Source organism: Psittacula echo (genome assembly GCF_963264785.1).
Source record: "Psittacula echo genome assembly, chromosome: 14".
Lineage (NCBI taxonomy): Eukaryota > Metazoa > Chordata > Aves > Psittaciformes > Psittacidae > Psittacula > Psittacula echo.
This window is the reverse complement of record NC_137750.1, coordinates 3,097,875-3,113,176: the sequence shown is the minus strand read 5'-3', so window position 1 is coordinate 3,113,176 and position 15,302 is coordinate 3,097,875. Positions and strand designations below refer to the sequence as shown.

At 45.6% G+C, this 15,302-nt stretch overlaps 1 protein-coding gene across 3 annotated transcripts; it reads left to right on the top strand.

Annotated features, from left to right (window-relative positions):
- Positions 1–101: 101 nt before the first annotated feature.
- CRLF3 (cytokine receptor like factor 3) lies at positions 102–14,461 on the top strand. Of its 3 annotated transcripts, XM_080629525.1 has the most exons (9): positions 102–253; positions 2,722–2,929; positions 4,366–4,453; positions 4,913–5,090; positions 6,576–6,798; positions 7,466–7,598; positions 10,956–11,068; positions 11,390–11,645; positions 12,429–14,461. In XM_080629525.1, exons 1-8 carry the CDS (start codon positions 125–127, stop codon positions 11,641–11,643), a joined length of 1,326 nt encoding a protein of 441 aa, XP_080485651.1. In that variant the 5' UTR covers positions 102–124; the 3' UTR covers positions 11,644–11,645; positions 12,429–14,461. The 3 variants fall into 3 exon arrangements, with proteins under 3 accessions (XP_080485651.1, XP_080485650.1, XP_080485652.1); XM_080629524.1 differs by having other exon boundaries at positions 11,390–14,461; XM_080629526.1 differs by lacking the exon at positions 102–253 and adding an exon at positions 1,864–1,976 and having other exon boundaries at positions 11,390–14,461.
- Positions 14,462–15,302: the final 841 nt, after the last annotated feature.

Here is a 15,302-nt window from a genome sequence, read left to right as displayed (position 1 = left end):
CGCTGCCTTTGCAGCTCCGCCCCGCGGGGCACGGCGCCCGGATGTGTGGCCCTTCCGGCGGCGAGGCCCGCCCGCCGTCCCGTCCCGCCCCGCCCCGCGGGGTGCCTCGCCGCCGTGGCTGCCCATGGAGGCCGACGCGGAGGCCGAGGTGCGGTTCCTCTTGCAAGAGGCTCGGGAGAGCATCGAGGCGGCGCGGAGCTACCGGCGGGAGCTGGAGCAGCGGCTGCGGGGGCTGCACCAGGCGCGGAAGCAGGTGGAGAGGCGGGACGGGACGGGGCTGCCCGGGCGAGCGGTGGCCCCGGGGCTCTCCGGCAGTGCTCACCGCCTGCCCCGCGGGGTGTCGGGCCCGAGGGGCGGCAGCGGTCAGTGCGCCTGCCCCGGGCAGCGGCGGGGCCGCTTCTCTCCCGGCGTATTTATCCATGTCTGCAGGGTGCCCGAGCTCGGCTCGGGCGTGTAGGGAAGGAGGAGGGCGGGGGCTGGGGCGGGTGGTGCTGTCTCGGCCCCCGCTTGTCGCCTCAGTGGGTGCTGGTGTAGCGGAGGGAGGACGCGGGGATGGGCAGATACAGAAAGTGTCGGAAAGAAGCGGTGTGTGTGTTGCTGAGCAGAGCCTGGCTTTCTGGGATCATAGGGAGGCGTCCTAGGCAAGAATAAAGGTGCTTAAATGAGCTATGTTTTCTAAGGCAGTTGGGATCCTCGCCTATATTGTAAAGGGAGCACCATGCCTGTCTTCTTCACATCTAAAGGTCACCCGTCTAGGCAAGTTGCTCTAATCGGTCACTATCCTGAACTCTGCCTTGCCCATGCACCAAGCCCCGTGGCTCACGTACTCTGTGGGTCGTGTCTGAGTGTTGCCAGCATTCCAGGTTAGCTGGTTTTTCTGCAGCTGTGCAGTGGAGCCACAGGAGGGTTTTCATTGGGCCTGGTAACCCACCCCCCACCCCCCCCATGCTGGAGATGTGTGGTGAGATAGGCTAATGTAGGTAGGGAGATTGTAGGGAACCAGTGGAGGGCTGGCTTCTCTGCTGAGACATCCTCTAAGGGTTTTAGTTTCTGTGGACTAGAGCCACTGCCTGACTATCTCCGGTTTCAATTCTGCAAGGGGTAAATAAAACCCCCCAAACTAAACTCAGAAGTTGTATTTGTGGTGAGCTGGTGATTTTCTGAAGCAGATTCCATTAGCATAGAGATCTGCTATAAATCTGCCAGGGTAGTGTCCTGCTGCCGAGTGAATGTGTGCGATCGCTACACGTCAAATTAGTCATCTTGCAAACCACAAGCTACTTAAGAAAATGAATTGGTCATGACTGTCTTTAATCCAAACCTTGTCGTCTCCGAGTGTTTCCTGATAAGCAAAATGCACTGGGAGGGAGGGAGCCAGTTTGCCTCCCTGCGGTGGCTGGGAGTGCTTATTTAGCTTACCTTGCTTTCCTTGGTGGAATTGCTTTGCTCGTGTGCATGTTTCTGTTTTCCCTCTTCCCATCCTCATGACCACGTGCTGTTTTGTCTGTGAAGAATCAGCCAGGCAACACATCCAAGAATTCCTGGTGTGCAGAAGTGTTGGATGTCCTTGACTGGGGTTCCGATAGCGGATGCTTTATTATTTGGGGGCTGGTAGGCTGATGTAATAGGAAAGGCGGCAAACTTCACACTGCTCTGTGTGCTCAGGGACTTGCGTTTCCTCTTCTGCGTAGCCAGTGCTGTCTGTAAGCCTGCGGCTGGCTTATTGAGTTTGTATGTGCATGCAGTGGAGGTAATGGGCTCAGAGAAGTGCCTGTTCTGTCTTCTTCCACCGCACCCCTTCATGAAGCGAAATACTTCCTTTTTTTCCTAAGCACTGAAATAACAAGAGAAGGGAAACCGAGCTGTGTGGCAGCTGCGGAGCTTCATGACTATTACTTGAAGAGGAAATTTGTTTTACCTAACCAGAGAGCTTCCTGTGTCGGCTGTCTGTACTTCTGAAGATCTAGAAATTACGTGTAAGGCCATGCGCATGTTGCAGCATTTCCTTGTGTCTGTGACTTAGAAGAGTTGTTCGCTGGGAGATGTTTACTTCTGGCTGTTGCATCTTTAGCTCAGGGGTGTTCAGATGCATTTTCTTCCCTAAAAGTCAGATTCAGCAAGTTTGCAACCATTTTAATAGGCACTTGTAGAAACTTCTGTGGTCTGGCTCTTCCCGAATCAAAGCAGCCTTGCTGTGCACCCTGCCTTGTGACCCTGGAGCACAGACAAATCAAAGGTGGCTATTTGGAAAAGAAAATGTAAAGAAAGCAGATTGCAAGGTCCTGTCCAGTAAAGTGACAGGACCTGGAAAAGTGCCTCTAGGTCTTCTAAAAGCCTGGTATCTTCTTCTTTCCAACGAGGATTACCTGCGTATGATGGCAGAGTGGGGTTTGAACAGGATTGCAGCAGTTTTGGAGGGTGGGAGGGTGAAGACCTACTTGGGACTTTTCTGACAAGAATTCCTTGATTGAGGTACACAGTTTGTGTTTGGCTTCCCCTTATGCTCTTCCCCTTGTCCAGGCTGGTTTCTTTGCCTCCTTCCCTGCTGTATGTGTACTAAAAATGACTACACCGGTTTAACTGCCAGTGGTCCTTTTTCAAAGCTGACTTCACACACAGCTTTTCTCCAGCAGATGCAGATGAGGTTGTTCAGAAAAATGAAAGATGTGCATGGCCTTTGCCTCTATCCTGAATCCTTCTTTCCTGTTAACCTGAATTTAGATCAGAGAAAGTGCAACATTGACCAGAGATGTACTTGAGCAACATTTTAATGACTTGAAAGGGACCCTGAAGAAGCTGTTGGATGAGCGCCTGATGTCACTGCTGCAGGAAGTGGATGCTATAGAACAAGAGAGCATCAAACCCTTGGATGAATGCCAGAAACTAATAGAGCATGGGATCAGTACGGCCGATGATCTGCTCCGGGAAGGTAAGGCAGGACCTGAGACTAAGGCAGGACCTAAGCTGAAGTAAAGCAGTTATGTTCCCTGCTAAGTGTGATTACATTCACTGTTGATGGGAAACATGAAGAATGAAATGGCCATTGTATGGGGAAAAAAAAAATCTCCAAAAAGTCTGAGGATGAGGCAGACAGTAATGGGCACGTGGAATATTACTGTAAAGGCCAGTTTGTGCCTCACTGATGCTAAATACCCAGCCAGAAAAGAATGTCACTCTTGCCTGTTTTCCCCACACTGGAGAACCTACTGGGAGCATGTCTGAGCCATGAGTATGTTGGCAGTTTCCTTGCATTGTTCTCATGTCTCGACTTTAACTTTCTTTCAACATGATCTCAGTTTTGTGAACTAAAGGGCACTGAGCTGTCTCCCACGAGGAGGAAATGTACCAGCTTCCACTCAGACATGGGCTCTGTGCTGGAAGAGCAGGTTGTGGGAGCTCTGTGCTCCTGTCCACTGCAGTAGTGGCAGTATTTAAGAGCTAATCTGGTGGTTTTCCTAGCACCACAACCTCTGGGACGGCTGAGAGTCACCTTGTTCTTGTTTTAAATGTCAAGTTACTGAATCACAGGGTGTTTGTCTGTGTTTTGTATGAGTTTCTGTCGGATCTCATGAGAGCCTGACTAGCTGTGCACTTGCATCTCGTGGGTCACTGTTCTCTCTATAGCATTAGTGTTGCTAAGTCATCAAACTGAGCAGGCGTTGCATCTGAGTCAGAGAGGAGTTAAGCCTCCGTGGTTATTAAGCCTCCTGCTGCCAATTATGATGTGTGCTTTTCTTTAGAGATCTGTAACATTTGTAATCCTCCATTTGGAAAAGGACTGAGCTTGCTTATGTTGTAAATTACCCTAAAGTCATCAGATAGGAGAAGGGACCTTAAATCTCTGTCAGCTGAAGTGTGGGACGCTACTTTATATGGAAAGCTTATGAAAAGATTTATATTTATCTCTACACTTTAATGCATGGATGATGTCCTTCATTCTGACAATAGACACATTTAAATTGTAGCAAACAGAACAATGCTTGAAATGATTTTTTGCTTTTAAGCTCCTGCTGTTGTATTTTGTGTTGGGTGAAGGTGCTTTGCTTTTTTCTTCCCTTAAAGCAGGTGGAGGAGGGGATTAACAATCCTCATTTCTGGCATCTGAGCCCAGTTCTGCTACCGTGTGAGACCTGAGGCAAATTGTTACATCTGTTATGGGTGTGTCTACAGGAAGCTTCGAGAGCTTCAAAAGTTGCTGGATAGGCTTTATATTGTTAACTATAATTGTGTTTGCTAGCTTAGAGTCTAGCAGAAGTGCTGAGAATGCTTCATGTGTAATTGGTTGTTCGTGTCAGAACGGGTTACTCTTTGAAGCAAAAAATGCCTGTCTTGGACGTTGTCTCATCAGAAATATTTGTATTCCAGGAGAGAGTGCAGTCCATGGAGATGTGGGACAGCAGAATGAGAAACTTTGCATCTTTACAAAAAAAGCTTTACATATTCAGCTAGATAGGTAAGATACTGGCACACCGAGGTGGTCCGAGGCAGTGGCACACCTGCCCTTCTTGCATAGGGGATCTTTCCTCCTTTGAAACAAAAGCCTTCTGCTCTGTTGCCTTGAAAGACTCATTTGAGGTGTTACTGTCCTGTTTGTTTCATAGACTTTGATGGGCCTGGCAATCACAGAATGGAGTAGTATTCAACCTCCATATGTTCTGTAGAAATATAGGCTGTTTACTTGTGAACGATGAAACCGCTCCTTGTGGAACAGCCTGTATTTCAGAGTATTTACTGAGAAACAGTCTGGTTAGGGCTGAAACACAATGTTTTCTGAGTGCTTTCAGTTTGAAATGCACATGCCAATTTCTGCAGCTGTTCTCTCCTTGCAAATCTGCACAAACTCAAGTGTATGGATGAAATATGAATTTATAGAGGCAGGCCCCTTCCATTACAACAAACTTTCCTTTCTCAGCTTACCAGAAGTGCCCTCCTTGGTTGATGTGCCTTGTTTATCTGCCCAATTGGATGACTGCCTTCTTACTATATTGAAAAATCAAATATTCAGACATGGAACTGTGGCATCTCGCCCGCCTGTACAGCTGGAGGAATTCGTTGAGAAGCCTGGAGGTATTTTAGTCCGATGGTGTAAGGTGGGTAAAATATCCTCAGTGAAAACCATTTGGAGGTCAGTTTTGTTGAAAGATGCTGAAAAAGCCACTTTGAGTCTGGATTCTCTGCTGCCTTTGAAGGAATAATCAACTCCAGTGTGTAGTTAGAAACTTTAGAAGAGATTTTTATGGTGGTGGCCTCATTTAAAGGCGAGATAATCTAGTGATGTTGTGGTTGGCACTGGGGTTTGTGCCTGCTTGGCAGGAACACTTGTGTGTGAGACTCTTGCTGGGCTCTACCTGCTCCTATCTGTGGGCAGAAAGGGCTGACACACCAGTGCACCTCTCCCTTGCAGTCTGCTTCCTTGAGTGTGGGAAGTCGGGAAGGACAGCTGAAGGCACTGCTACCCCATGCTTAAGCAAGTGCCAGGTGCTGAACAAGCAGGAAACAACTCCTTCATATACCCTTCCCACTAAACAAACACCAGGGTGTGATGATGATGTACAAACAAGGCCAAGAAATCCTGGGGTGTGTGTGTCTGACAGGTGATTCACAAGTAGCCATTTGTGCTGCGGAAGAGAGTGCTTTATCTGTGTGGCAATAGCAGCCAAACACTCTCGGTGAGACTGAACTTCTTTTGCTGGCGTGATGCTTTTGTTCCCTTTGAAGACTCTTTAGCAGACCCAGGATGAGGCTGGGCCTGTTCTGTTATATTTTTACCCCTACACACGTTTGTGTTTTTAGGATGGTGCAGTAGATAGAGAAAATACTTGAATACAGACATTAGCCAGTCAAGTAGCTTTTCTTTTCAACACCCAAAAATTGTTTTTGGGTAGATCACTGCTGTGCTCTGATGTGGTTTAGTTGTTGTTGGACAGCAATATGCTCCTTGGCAGCATTGTACAAACTTGTTCTAGCAACAGCCAGCGGTTGGTCAGCCACCCTTACCTTGTGAAGGATGTGGACTGAGACTGTAAAGCCATAGGCACTATTGTCACATGTGGTCTGATTTTCTGTGCTATAGAGGAGTTCCCTGAAGTTGGTCATGTCCATCGGAGAGTAGAGCTGTGGAGGGTTGGTTTTTTGGGGGTAGGGTATGGGGATGATAATTTCTTTGGACTAAAAGATATCAAAGAATTGGAAATGATTTCTTGGAACAGTTCATGAAGGATAATAGTGGGTTTCCCTTGCTGTCAAAAACTGGCACTGAATTTCTTGTGCAAATTTGTCTTCAGCTTTTGGCTGAAGGATCTTGTTGTATCGCTGCTAGATTGAAAAGCCTTCTGTTAAATGCTACTTCTCTACATACTTTTAAACTGTAATTGAGTAATTCTTACAGTTCTCTTTGTATTAGTTGGTTCAGACTGATCCTATTTTCTGTAAGACATGCTTTCTGCTCTTTAATACCTTATGAACCTGAGTCGCCTTTGATGGCATCCTGCAGCACTAGCCTAATATGTGCCACTTCAGGGGCAAAAGGAAAGAAAAGAGGGGGTCCTTTATTAATGCAATAAATGTTTCTGTAGGTGGATGAGGACTTCATACCGCAAGATTACCGACTGCAGTATCGGAAGGGTACTGCCAGTCACTTCGAAGATGTGTATGTTGGCTTGGAGACAGAGTTCGTGGTGCTGCACATCGACCCCAATGTTGATTATCAGTTCAGAGTCTGTGCCCGAAGAGATGGGCGGCAGGAGTGGAGCCCATGGAGCGTTCCTCAAATCGGCTCTACCACGCTGGTGCCCCATGGTACTATTTCCTTGCTGTCCATCTTCATCTTAAGCCTGTGTCATCAGTGCAGCACTCCTAAAGCTCTGTAGCTGCGTGATTTAAGGAGCTGCTTTTTGTATGGTGGTGTGTGTGTGTAAGGTATGATGAACTGTCCTTTTATCCTACCATTTAGCCTTTGCTTCCTAGTGTAAGGGATATAGTTAGTGAGCCTTTCCAGCAGGTAGCTCATTGCTTAGCCTTGGAAAGCATCAGTGAGCCAGAAGCAAAGCGTTTTCTTTTCTTTCTCCCTACCTTTCGCCCCTACCTAAGCTGTTTTGATGACTGCAGTTCACAACAAGCTTTTGTCTCGGAGAGATAAAAACCTGCATTTTGTCTTCATGCAAATTTGGGCAGTGAGTAATGAAGGTTTTCCTCTGCCTACAATATGGCTTCAGGGAGTGCAGCAAAGAGTGAACTTCTGCTGAACTCTGTGAGCTGGGAAATACTTCTTGTAATTGCAAATCATTTGAAAAAGAAATCTCTCCTTCAGAGGCAGCAAAATCAGCCCCTGTGCTTACCATAGCTTAAGCTTTGTATGAAGTAATTGAGTGGGCATGGTGACTGACTTGATTCTGCACAGACAGTAGGGAGTTGAGTTGAGGTTCATGCTTCTCATGCCTTTATTTCCTTGTTTTCTCCTTTGAAGAATGGACAACTGGTTTGGAGGGATACAGCCTGAGCAGTCGGAGAAACATCGCACTTCGAAATGATGCCCAGTCATGTGGTGTGCTCTACTCCAAAGCTCCTACTTATTTCTGTGGGCAAACATTAACATTCAGGCAAGTACTTTCTGGGGAGCTGTTGTCTGGTGCGTCTCCTGTGAGCTGTTACATCTGAAGTGTATGTAAACCCGAGTCATGATGTGTGTGAGTTTGTATCAGCTCAGCCCCAGTCAAGGTAGTGTGTCTGTGTGAAGTCTGAACTTCCCTCTCTTTCTGATACCTCCTGTCTCTTTAGGAAAACACCTGATGTTTTTGTAGGACCTTCACCCATCTAAAACAGCAACAAGTGAACTCCAGAGGGATGCTAAAATATAGCCCATGCTGAGCAAATCTGTGCAATGTTGAACTTCCTTGAGTTTTGAAGCAGCTGTTACTGGCTGGTCAGATGTCAGTGGAGGTTTGCCACTGGTTCTTCTAAACCTTGTGTCAGTGAGTACTTTCCTTCCCAGACTGTCCACAAGCTCTGAAGACTTTGAACTTAACATTTTATGTGCAGTTGGGACAGATAAGGATGATAGTCTGGCACTGATGTCCTTAACATCGGAGGTAAATAGTGCTGGGCAAACTACTGCTTGAAACTGGTGTTAGAGTATCCTGAGTGGAGAAGGGATCTGGTGAAGTTCAATTTGACACAGAACGTGATTTAAAAACCTCAGCAGCTTTGCTGCCTGTTTAACGGGGTATGAGGAATGTCCTTGTACATATGTTAGTTGTAATTACAGACCTCAGAGCCTCTGAAGCTCTATCCCATCTTTCTCTGGTTAAATAAAACTACTTGCTGTACAGTAGGCAACCCTCAAAGGCAATTTAAGGGGGCTGTTAGTGGTATTTTTGTAACTTATTCCATCGTGGTTTATTTTTCCCTTCCTGGTAATGAATTATCTTAGGATGGTTGTAGTATGAGGGTGTATTCGGTTGCCTGTCTGAGATGGGATAAAAGGATCTAAAGTTTTTATTTGAAATCTGTTGCTGGATTTGACATCTCTTGGCTCAGAAATCCTGTGAAATTAAAGGCAGAGCTTTGAGGTTTCCCTTGGTTCTGTTTCAGACCAATGCCTTTTATCTTTTTTTATTGGTAGCACATGTAAATCTTTTGCCGTACATTTTGGTAACGTGGACTCCTCTCCAAGAGGGGATTGTTTCAGGATGGCAGGGCACTGACAAGCACGTGTCCACGAGAACTATAATGACACAATCTTAAGATTGAAGATGACCTCAAGTATTGGTTGTGTTCCTCGTCCAAGGTCCAAGAGTAGCTTCTTGTTTGCAAGTGTGAGGTTTTGCACTGCAGGGAGGTGTAGTGCTTGGTGTTTGGCTTTCTCCATCTGTTGAACAAAAGTGTATTCACAGGGGGGTAAGTGGCTTTTCAGAGCAAACCAAGCAAGCAAGGTTCATGTTACAGATGTTTGTAAAGCAGCTTTGTCTTCTTGTGTGTTCAGGACGTGGGCAGCTCATCAGTGAAAAGTGAAGCTGTGGTAAACACAATGCTTTGTATCTGCTTCTTAAAGATAGACTGCTTCAGTTGTCCTCTGAGGGTGAGGCATTTGGACAAGTTGTAGGAAAACATCATTACTTTAAGCCAAGGCTCATCCTGTTTCTTTGCAGCCTTCAGGGAGCTGCCCTTAGGAAAGGGAATGATTCTCCACAGTGACCTGCTCTGCAGCTCTCTCTGAAGCTCTTGCTTGTAGCGGGGAGTCACGCTTATTCTGGCCAGGCTGGTGATTGGGATCATCCAGCAGCAGCCCTTGTGAAGATCACACTGACTTTATCAGTAACCCACCCCAGCTCTACTGAGAGCTAATGCAAAGAAAGTGTGTGTGTGATCACCCGCAGATTTACTTCTCTGTGCCCTGAGACAAATGGAAACTGTGGTCGTTGAACTGGTTCGGTGTCTGTGTGCTGCAATGGCAGAGGCAAGGTTTTTCTCTGCAGCATGGGAAGTGGTGAGGAGGGATTTGAACAGTGTAATGTTCTCCTGAGCATTGTTCTACCTCACATTTTGTGGATACAGATTGACGTGATGGAATTCCTACTGTTTAATGGGTTTATAATTATGCTTTTTTTGGTCATTCTTGTGACTGTACAAACACTTATTTCCACCCCAAAACTCAAGAAAGGCTCCTTTAGGGATGGAATGAATTAATGTTCATGTTAGGCACAAAGTTGACTGCTCAGTAGCTGCTTATGAAGCCTCCCCAATAACTCAGGCAGAGTTTAAAATCTAGAGTAAAGTACCAAAATGGATTTGAAATCGCCTTTAAAGTTGTTTTGGGCAAATGCTGTGGATCACTTCCAAAGGGAAAGCTTCTTGGATTTTCCTTTTTCCCCACTGCTTTTTAGTACAAGGCTTTTGCTATCCCAGGGGACTGAAAAACCTAATGAAGTGCAAAAGTAAAACATGGTTCCAATTTTATCTTCCCTGTTTGCCTTGAAAGAGTTAACCCATTGTGTCCCAGCCTGCTGCCCAGTTTAATTTCCAGCTCTGAAAAGCTTCTGCTGAAGTTATCCTTCCGTAACCACGATCGGTGCTGTTCTCTCTCAAGCTGTAATGAAATAACCAGTTTTACCTTCTAGAAAGGACCATCTGAGTTCCTGAGTCACTCACCTCTCTGCTATGATTTAGCACCTTTCAGAGACAGCAGTACAAGAGAAATGACTCAAACACAGAAGAGCCCTTCAGTGTACAAAGTGCAGCCCCGCTCCGCTGCTAAGGCCCAAAGGGAGCTGCATCCCAGGTCACTTGCACAACTTGTATTCAGAAATTCTTTCCCAGGACCAAATCCGAAGTGCAGCTGAGCAGAAGCCAGGCTTGTAAATGTTCTTCTCAACACTGGCTTTAATACACAGTTGCCCCAAGCTGATTTATTAAGCCCAACCAACAACAAAAACTTCCCAAACTCAGTAACCCACCACCACCAGAACACATCAACCTTCCGCCCTACCCCTTTGCAGTGGGGCTGAAACACCCCTGTTTCAGTCACACTATTAAATACTTGCTGGAACAACAGCTGACTTACCCTAATACGTGATGCTGACCAGCAATCTGGTGTAGATGATGGCAGATTGCAGTTTTGTGCTTACTGGTTGTTTAAGACAAGTGGAAGTTGTTCCAGATGATTCTAAGCTGCGACAGCGGAGAATTTTATTAAATAGCAATGAAGGTTTGCAGGAAGCAGATTGATGTTTTGTACAGGGTAACAGCAAACAGTGTTGCTCAGTGGAGCTGCTGGGAAAGCTGGTAGGACTTCAGTTCCATTGGTAGGACTTCAATAGGGATCTCCCCAAGAGGGTGGGTGAATGCTGAAAGCCCAGGAGCATGCACAGAGGTCTGGTGTGGCAGGGTCTGATTGTCTGCGTTTCATTGTATGTTCTGATTTAAAGTTTCAGGGTTTGACTTGACTTTTTGCTTGGTAGAATTGAAACTGTGGGACAGCCAGACAGACGAGACAGCCTGGGAGTGTGTGTGGAGCAGCAGAACGGCTGCGATTCCCTGCAGCGGGATAAAGCCGTGTGCATTAGCACAAACGGTGAGTGAATTGTGTCATGAAGAATGTGGTACTTTGTATTTCCCAAAACCTGTGGCCCCTGGTTACTTACATCCCTGGATCACATATGAGCGACTTCATCCAGCTCCTATGTACGTATTGCTTGTGCAGTTAAAATCTTTGGTGAGATCTTGGATCAACTTTTCCTGCTTGCAGTTACTGAAACCTGTTTGATGTGGCAAAAAGGAACAGGGCAGGGCTATTTTCCTTTCCTTCTTGCCTGCAAAAACCAGGGAGACACAGTATTACATGTTAGCGTGTGCACAAAGGGAGCAATAATGTTTGCTATCTGGACTGTTTCAGGGGCAGTGTTTGTAAATGGGAAAGAGATGACAAACCAACTGCCTGCTGTTACTTCTGGGTCAACAGTGACGTTTGACATGGAAGTGGTGCACTTGGGGACTTCCAGCAACGAGGGAGGAAACTTCAAGCTCCGGGTAACCATTAGCTCCAACAACAGAGAAGTGGTCTTCGACTGGGTACTTGATCAGTGCTGTGGCTCTTTGTACTTTGGATGTTCATTTTCGTACCCAGGATGGAAAGTTTTGGTGTTCTAGCAGTGAGTAAAGGGATTTTTGTTCTTGCTGTAATGTGTAATGTTAAAGCCTGGTTTCCAGTTGTTTGACATCAACAAGCTGTTAACAAAACCCTGTCCTTATACTACTTGAACTCCGCTATATTGTACTTCCTACTGGATTCATTTAAACAAGTAATTGTGAAACATTGGATTTGTTACTCTGGAAAAAGTTAGAAACAGGCATTTGTGTAGGCAGATTAACTTAAGCAGTCCACCTGCCCTTTCCCTTTTCTCCTCCCGACTTGATTTTTGTCAGTATTTCGTTGTACTCTATTCTCAGGGTACGTGTGTTGTGTAGAATTAACTCTGCTTATTGCTGCTGTTCTGGGAAATAAGCCTGTAAACATTTAGGGGGTGAAGGGGTGGTAATGGACCAAAGTTTTATTTATACCACTCAAAACAAGCACAGTATTTAGGGCAGCAATGTCCTGCTATGCTTCCTTGTGCACAATGCTGCCTTAATTGTATGAAGGGACAGTGGGTTCTGCATGCAACAGCCTTTTCTTCCACGCACGGTACTGTTCATTCCTCCAGAGCAAGGACTTCTGAGCCATAATGTGTGTTTAGGTATGTAGCCAGTCTGTTAATGTCTCACTTAAGTGCCTTATTCCCAGATATTTCTTGAACTGTTGTTCACTTGGAATATATTTTTCTAGAGTAGTTCATGGTGATGCTAACATCAACTTGATGTGGATGCTTGATTCAGACTAGACCAATACCTAGAGCAGGAACGTTATCCTTATCTGCTCTCAATGTCTTCCCTAGTTAAAGCTACCATCAGAGCAAGTCAGCAATTCAGTACTGAGGCATGACGTGCAGATTGGCAGCTGTGATTCCTCACAGATCCCCTCTAAGACTTGGAGCCAACCTTCTTTCTGTTGTCCAACAACAGACACTGTGGAAGTGCTGTTCTGACGTGCAGGATTCCTAGAAATCCCAGACAGTTGCCTGGGAATAAGTCACGTTCGTGTGCAATAGTGCAGGTTGATGATCTGAGCTGCCCCTGCAAGTTGCCGTTCCTGCTGGAGCTCCACCTTGAGAGATAATGGAGATAGGTGGTGGGTATGGGCTTCAGCCAGACCCTGCTGTCACAGATCTAACTTGTGGCAGTCAGAATGGAACAGATGATGATCATTTATTCTCTCCTCTATGTAATAGGATGGAATAAGAAATTATGATTGACTTTGAATTCAGAAGTTACATAAAGTTACCACTATTTCCCCTAAGGAGCAACTAAGATTTAGAATGAGTTTAGCAAAGAGAGCCTATTCCTTGTCAAAAGATTGCAGCACTACTGCATTTAGATCCTGTTTGCAAGTAACACTCACTGGCGGTCATCTTACCTCAAGTTCAGTTAAAATCAAATATATTTTAGTAGGCTAGAATAGTGATATTTTTATACAATCTAGACAATCAGTCTGGCCTTTCAGTGTCACCACACCGCATTAGCTTCCTACACTAGCATAAAAAGCCTGAATTTGCATTGGATGAGTGTGCCCCATACTCCTGTTGTCAGTACAAAAAGATCAATCACCCTGCAGCATTTTTTCCCCAGGGGTACAAGAACTCCAGAATAGGGGTTGGTATTTATACCAGTTACAGGGAAACAAATCGTGAGTAGATCCTGACGGATGCAAAGAGCTCACACAGGACAGAGTGAGGTTGGAATTTCCTTTAAGGCACAAAGTGAGGAAGACTGGACACCTGCAGGTAAGATCATCCAGTGTTAGCAACAAAAAGCCTGCAGTATTAGCAGTTCTTCAAGCTTAACTATTTCACTATTGGGAAGTAGGATATGAGCTGAGCTTGTACTTTCAGGGGGAAGAGTTATCCTGTGAGGAGTATTTTCAACTACTTTTAAAATACAGATCTTTTCCCGTAGCCAGGATCAAACAGTACCAGTCCTGTTCAGAGAGGGTCAGGCTGGCACTCCAGCTTGCAGCCTACCTAAATCTTGCTCCACTTCTTAATGCTGGTAATTTCACTTCCTGCTGGTAATGTTACTTACTTCAGGTGTCAGGTACTAGTTGTAACTTAGTACTTTTACCATATGGAAGCTAAAATAGTGAATATCTACACTTGTAAGGTACCAGCAGGTCAGGTACCTTTTCATCTGCATTTGGAGGAGCATCAGACTTGATTCTGCAGGATATTTACGTGCATATTAGAAAATAAAGCTTAAGCCTTGAATTCAGGTACTTCCAGAGGTGGTAACACTGTGACAGTTCATTCAGAATATACCTATGAAGCAGCCTGAGGTGACTGTGAAGGGCTGGAGGAGGCCCCTGCTGCTCCCCTGGGGAGCCAAGGATAGTTTCTCTGACTTCAGTCTTTAGTTGTTGTGTGTTCACCAAGGGCAGCTGCCAATAAGAGCTGGTTTGGGGTTTGTCTTGGGGTTATTTGTTGTTGTTTAACATAGCACAAGCCTAACTGTCCAAACTGCAGATCAGGTACTGCTCAGCTACCCCTTAGTGCTGCACCTTTTAAACCTGCGAGGGGTGAAGAGTCTCAGGGCAAGAGAGCTGAGTGAGAAAGTACAAAGTACCTAAAGAAGCAGAAGAGGCTTGAATGAGAATGGGTGAGATTCTGTTCTTCCACAGCAGAGTTCAGCTGGGCAGAAAACTTGCCCCTTCCTTTCGTTTTCCACCTCTAGCCCTTGGAGCCTTGCAAGGAGCAGAGTGCTGTGTGTGAAATGCAGTCCTGAAAGGTGTTCTCTTAAGCTGGTGCATTCACTTACCTCAACCAAGGATTCTGTGTCAAGTGAAAGTTGGGTTTTTTAAATAAAGGTTTATCCCTCAGTGGTGTGGAGTCTGGGTCATTATTTATGGGGTATGAACCTGAGCGTTGCTGCATCCTAACAGCATAAGCACATGGATGCTGTAGCACTGCAGCCAGCGTTAAGAGCTTCTGTCTCTCTGGAATCCCACTTACTGTGTTCCAGGTTTTTCACTGTGCACTTCCCTTTACTTCCAGCTGCAGTTCAGCTCATGACTGACAGGTTTTGCAGCACTAACTTGGCTTTTTTAAAATGAACTTTTCCTCAACATTCCATCACAGCTGATTTTTCTCTTATTTTACTGTTCTATTACTTATATACTGTTTTATATGTAAATACACTTTTATTACTGTTCCTGTCTCCTTACTGTTGCATTAAATGGTGCAACTCTCAGAAAATAGCAGGTTTTGGCCACTGTTACTGAGCAAGCAGCAGTTATTCAATCCCCTTTAGATAAAAATCAGTGTTGAACTAAGGCACAGTTCTGCTTTGCCCACAGCCTCTGCCACTTTGGTCTCTCCTAAAAGAAAACCAACTTGTGAAACCAGTAAGGTTTCTCTCATAAAGACACTATTTATATGAAGAACTTTTCTTCATAAGGTGCTTTCTCCTGCACCTTCAGCTCAAATTCAGCAACCTGGGAGCAGCACTTACCAACCTCATCCAGAGCTCTTGTGTCCTCAGTTGTCAACCATACAGCATCAGATTTAGAACCAGCCAGACACCTTCACTCAAGCACTGGTCAACGATGGCACCAAACTGCTCTGTGAACTGAGAAATACTTCACTGTGAAGGCCATTGCATGCTCAGAGGTAGAATCAAACTGCTAGGTTGGGGTGGAGTACTCACAACAGTTCAAGCTA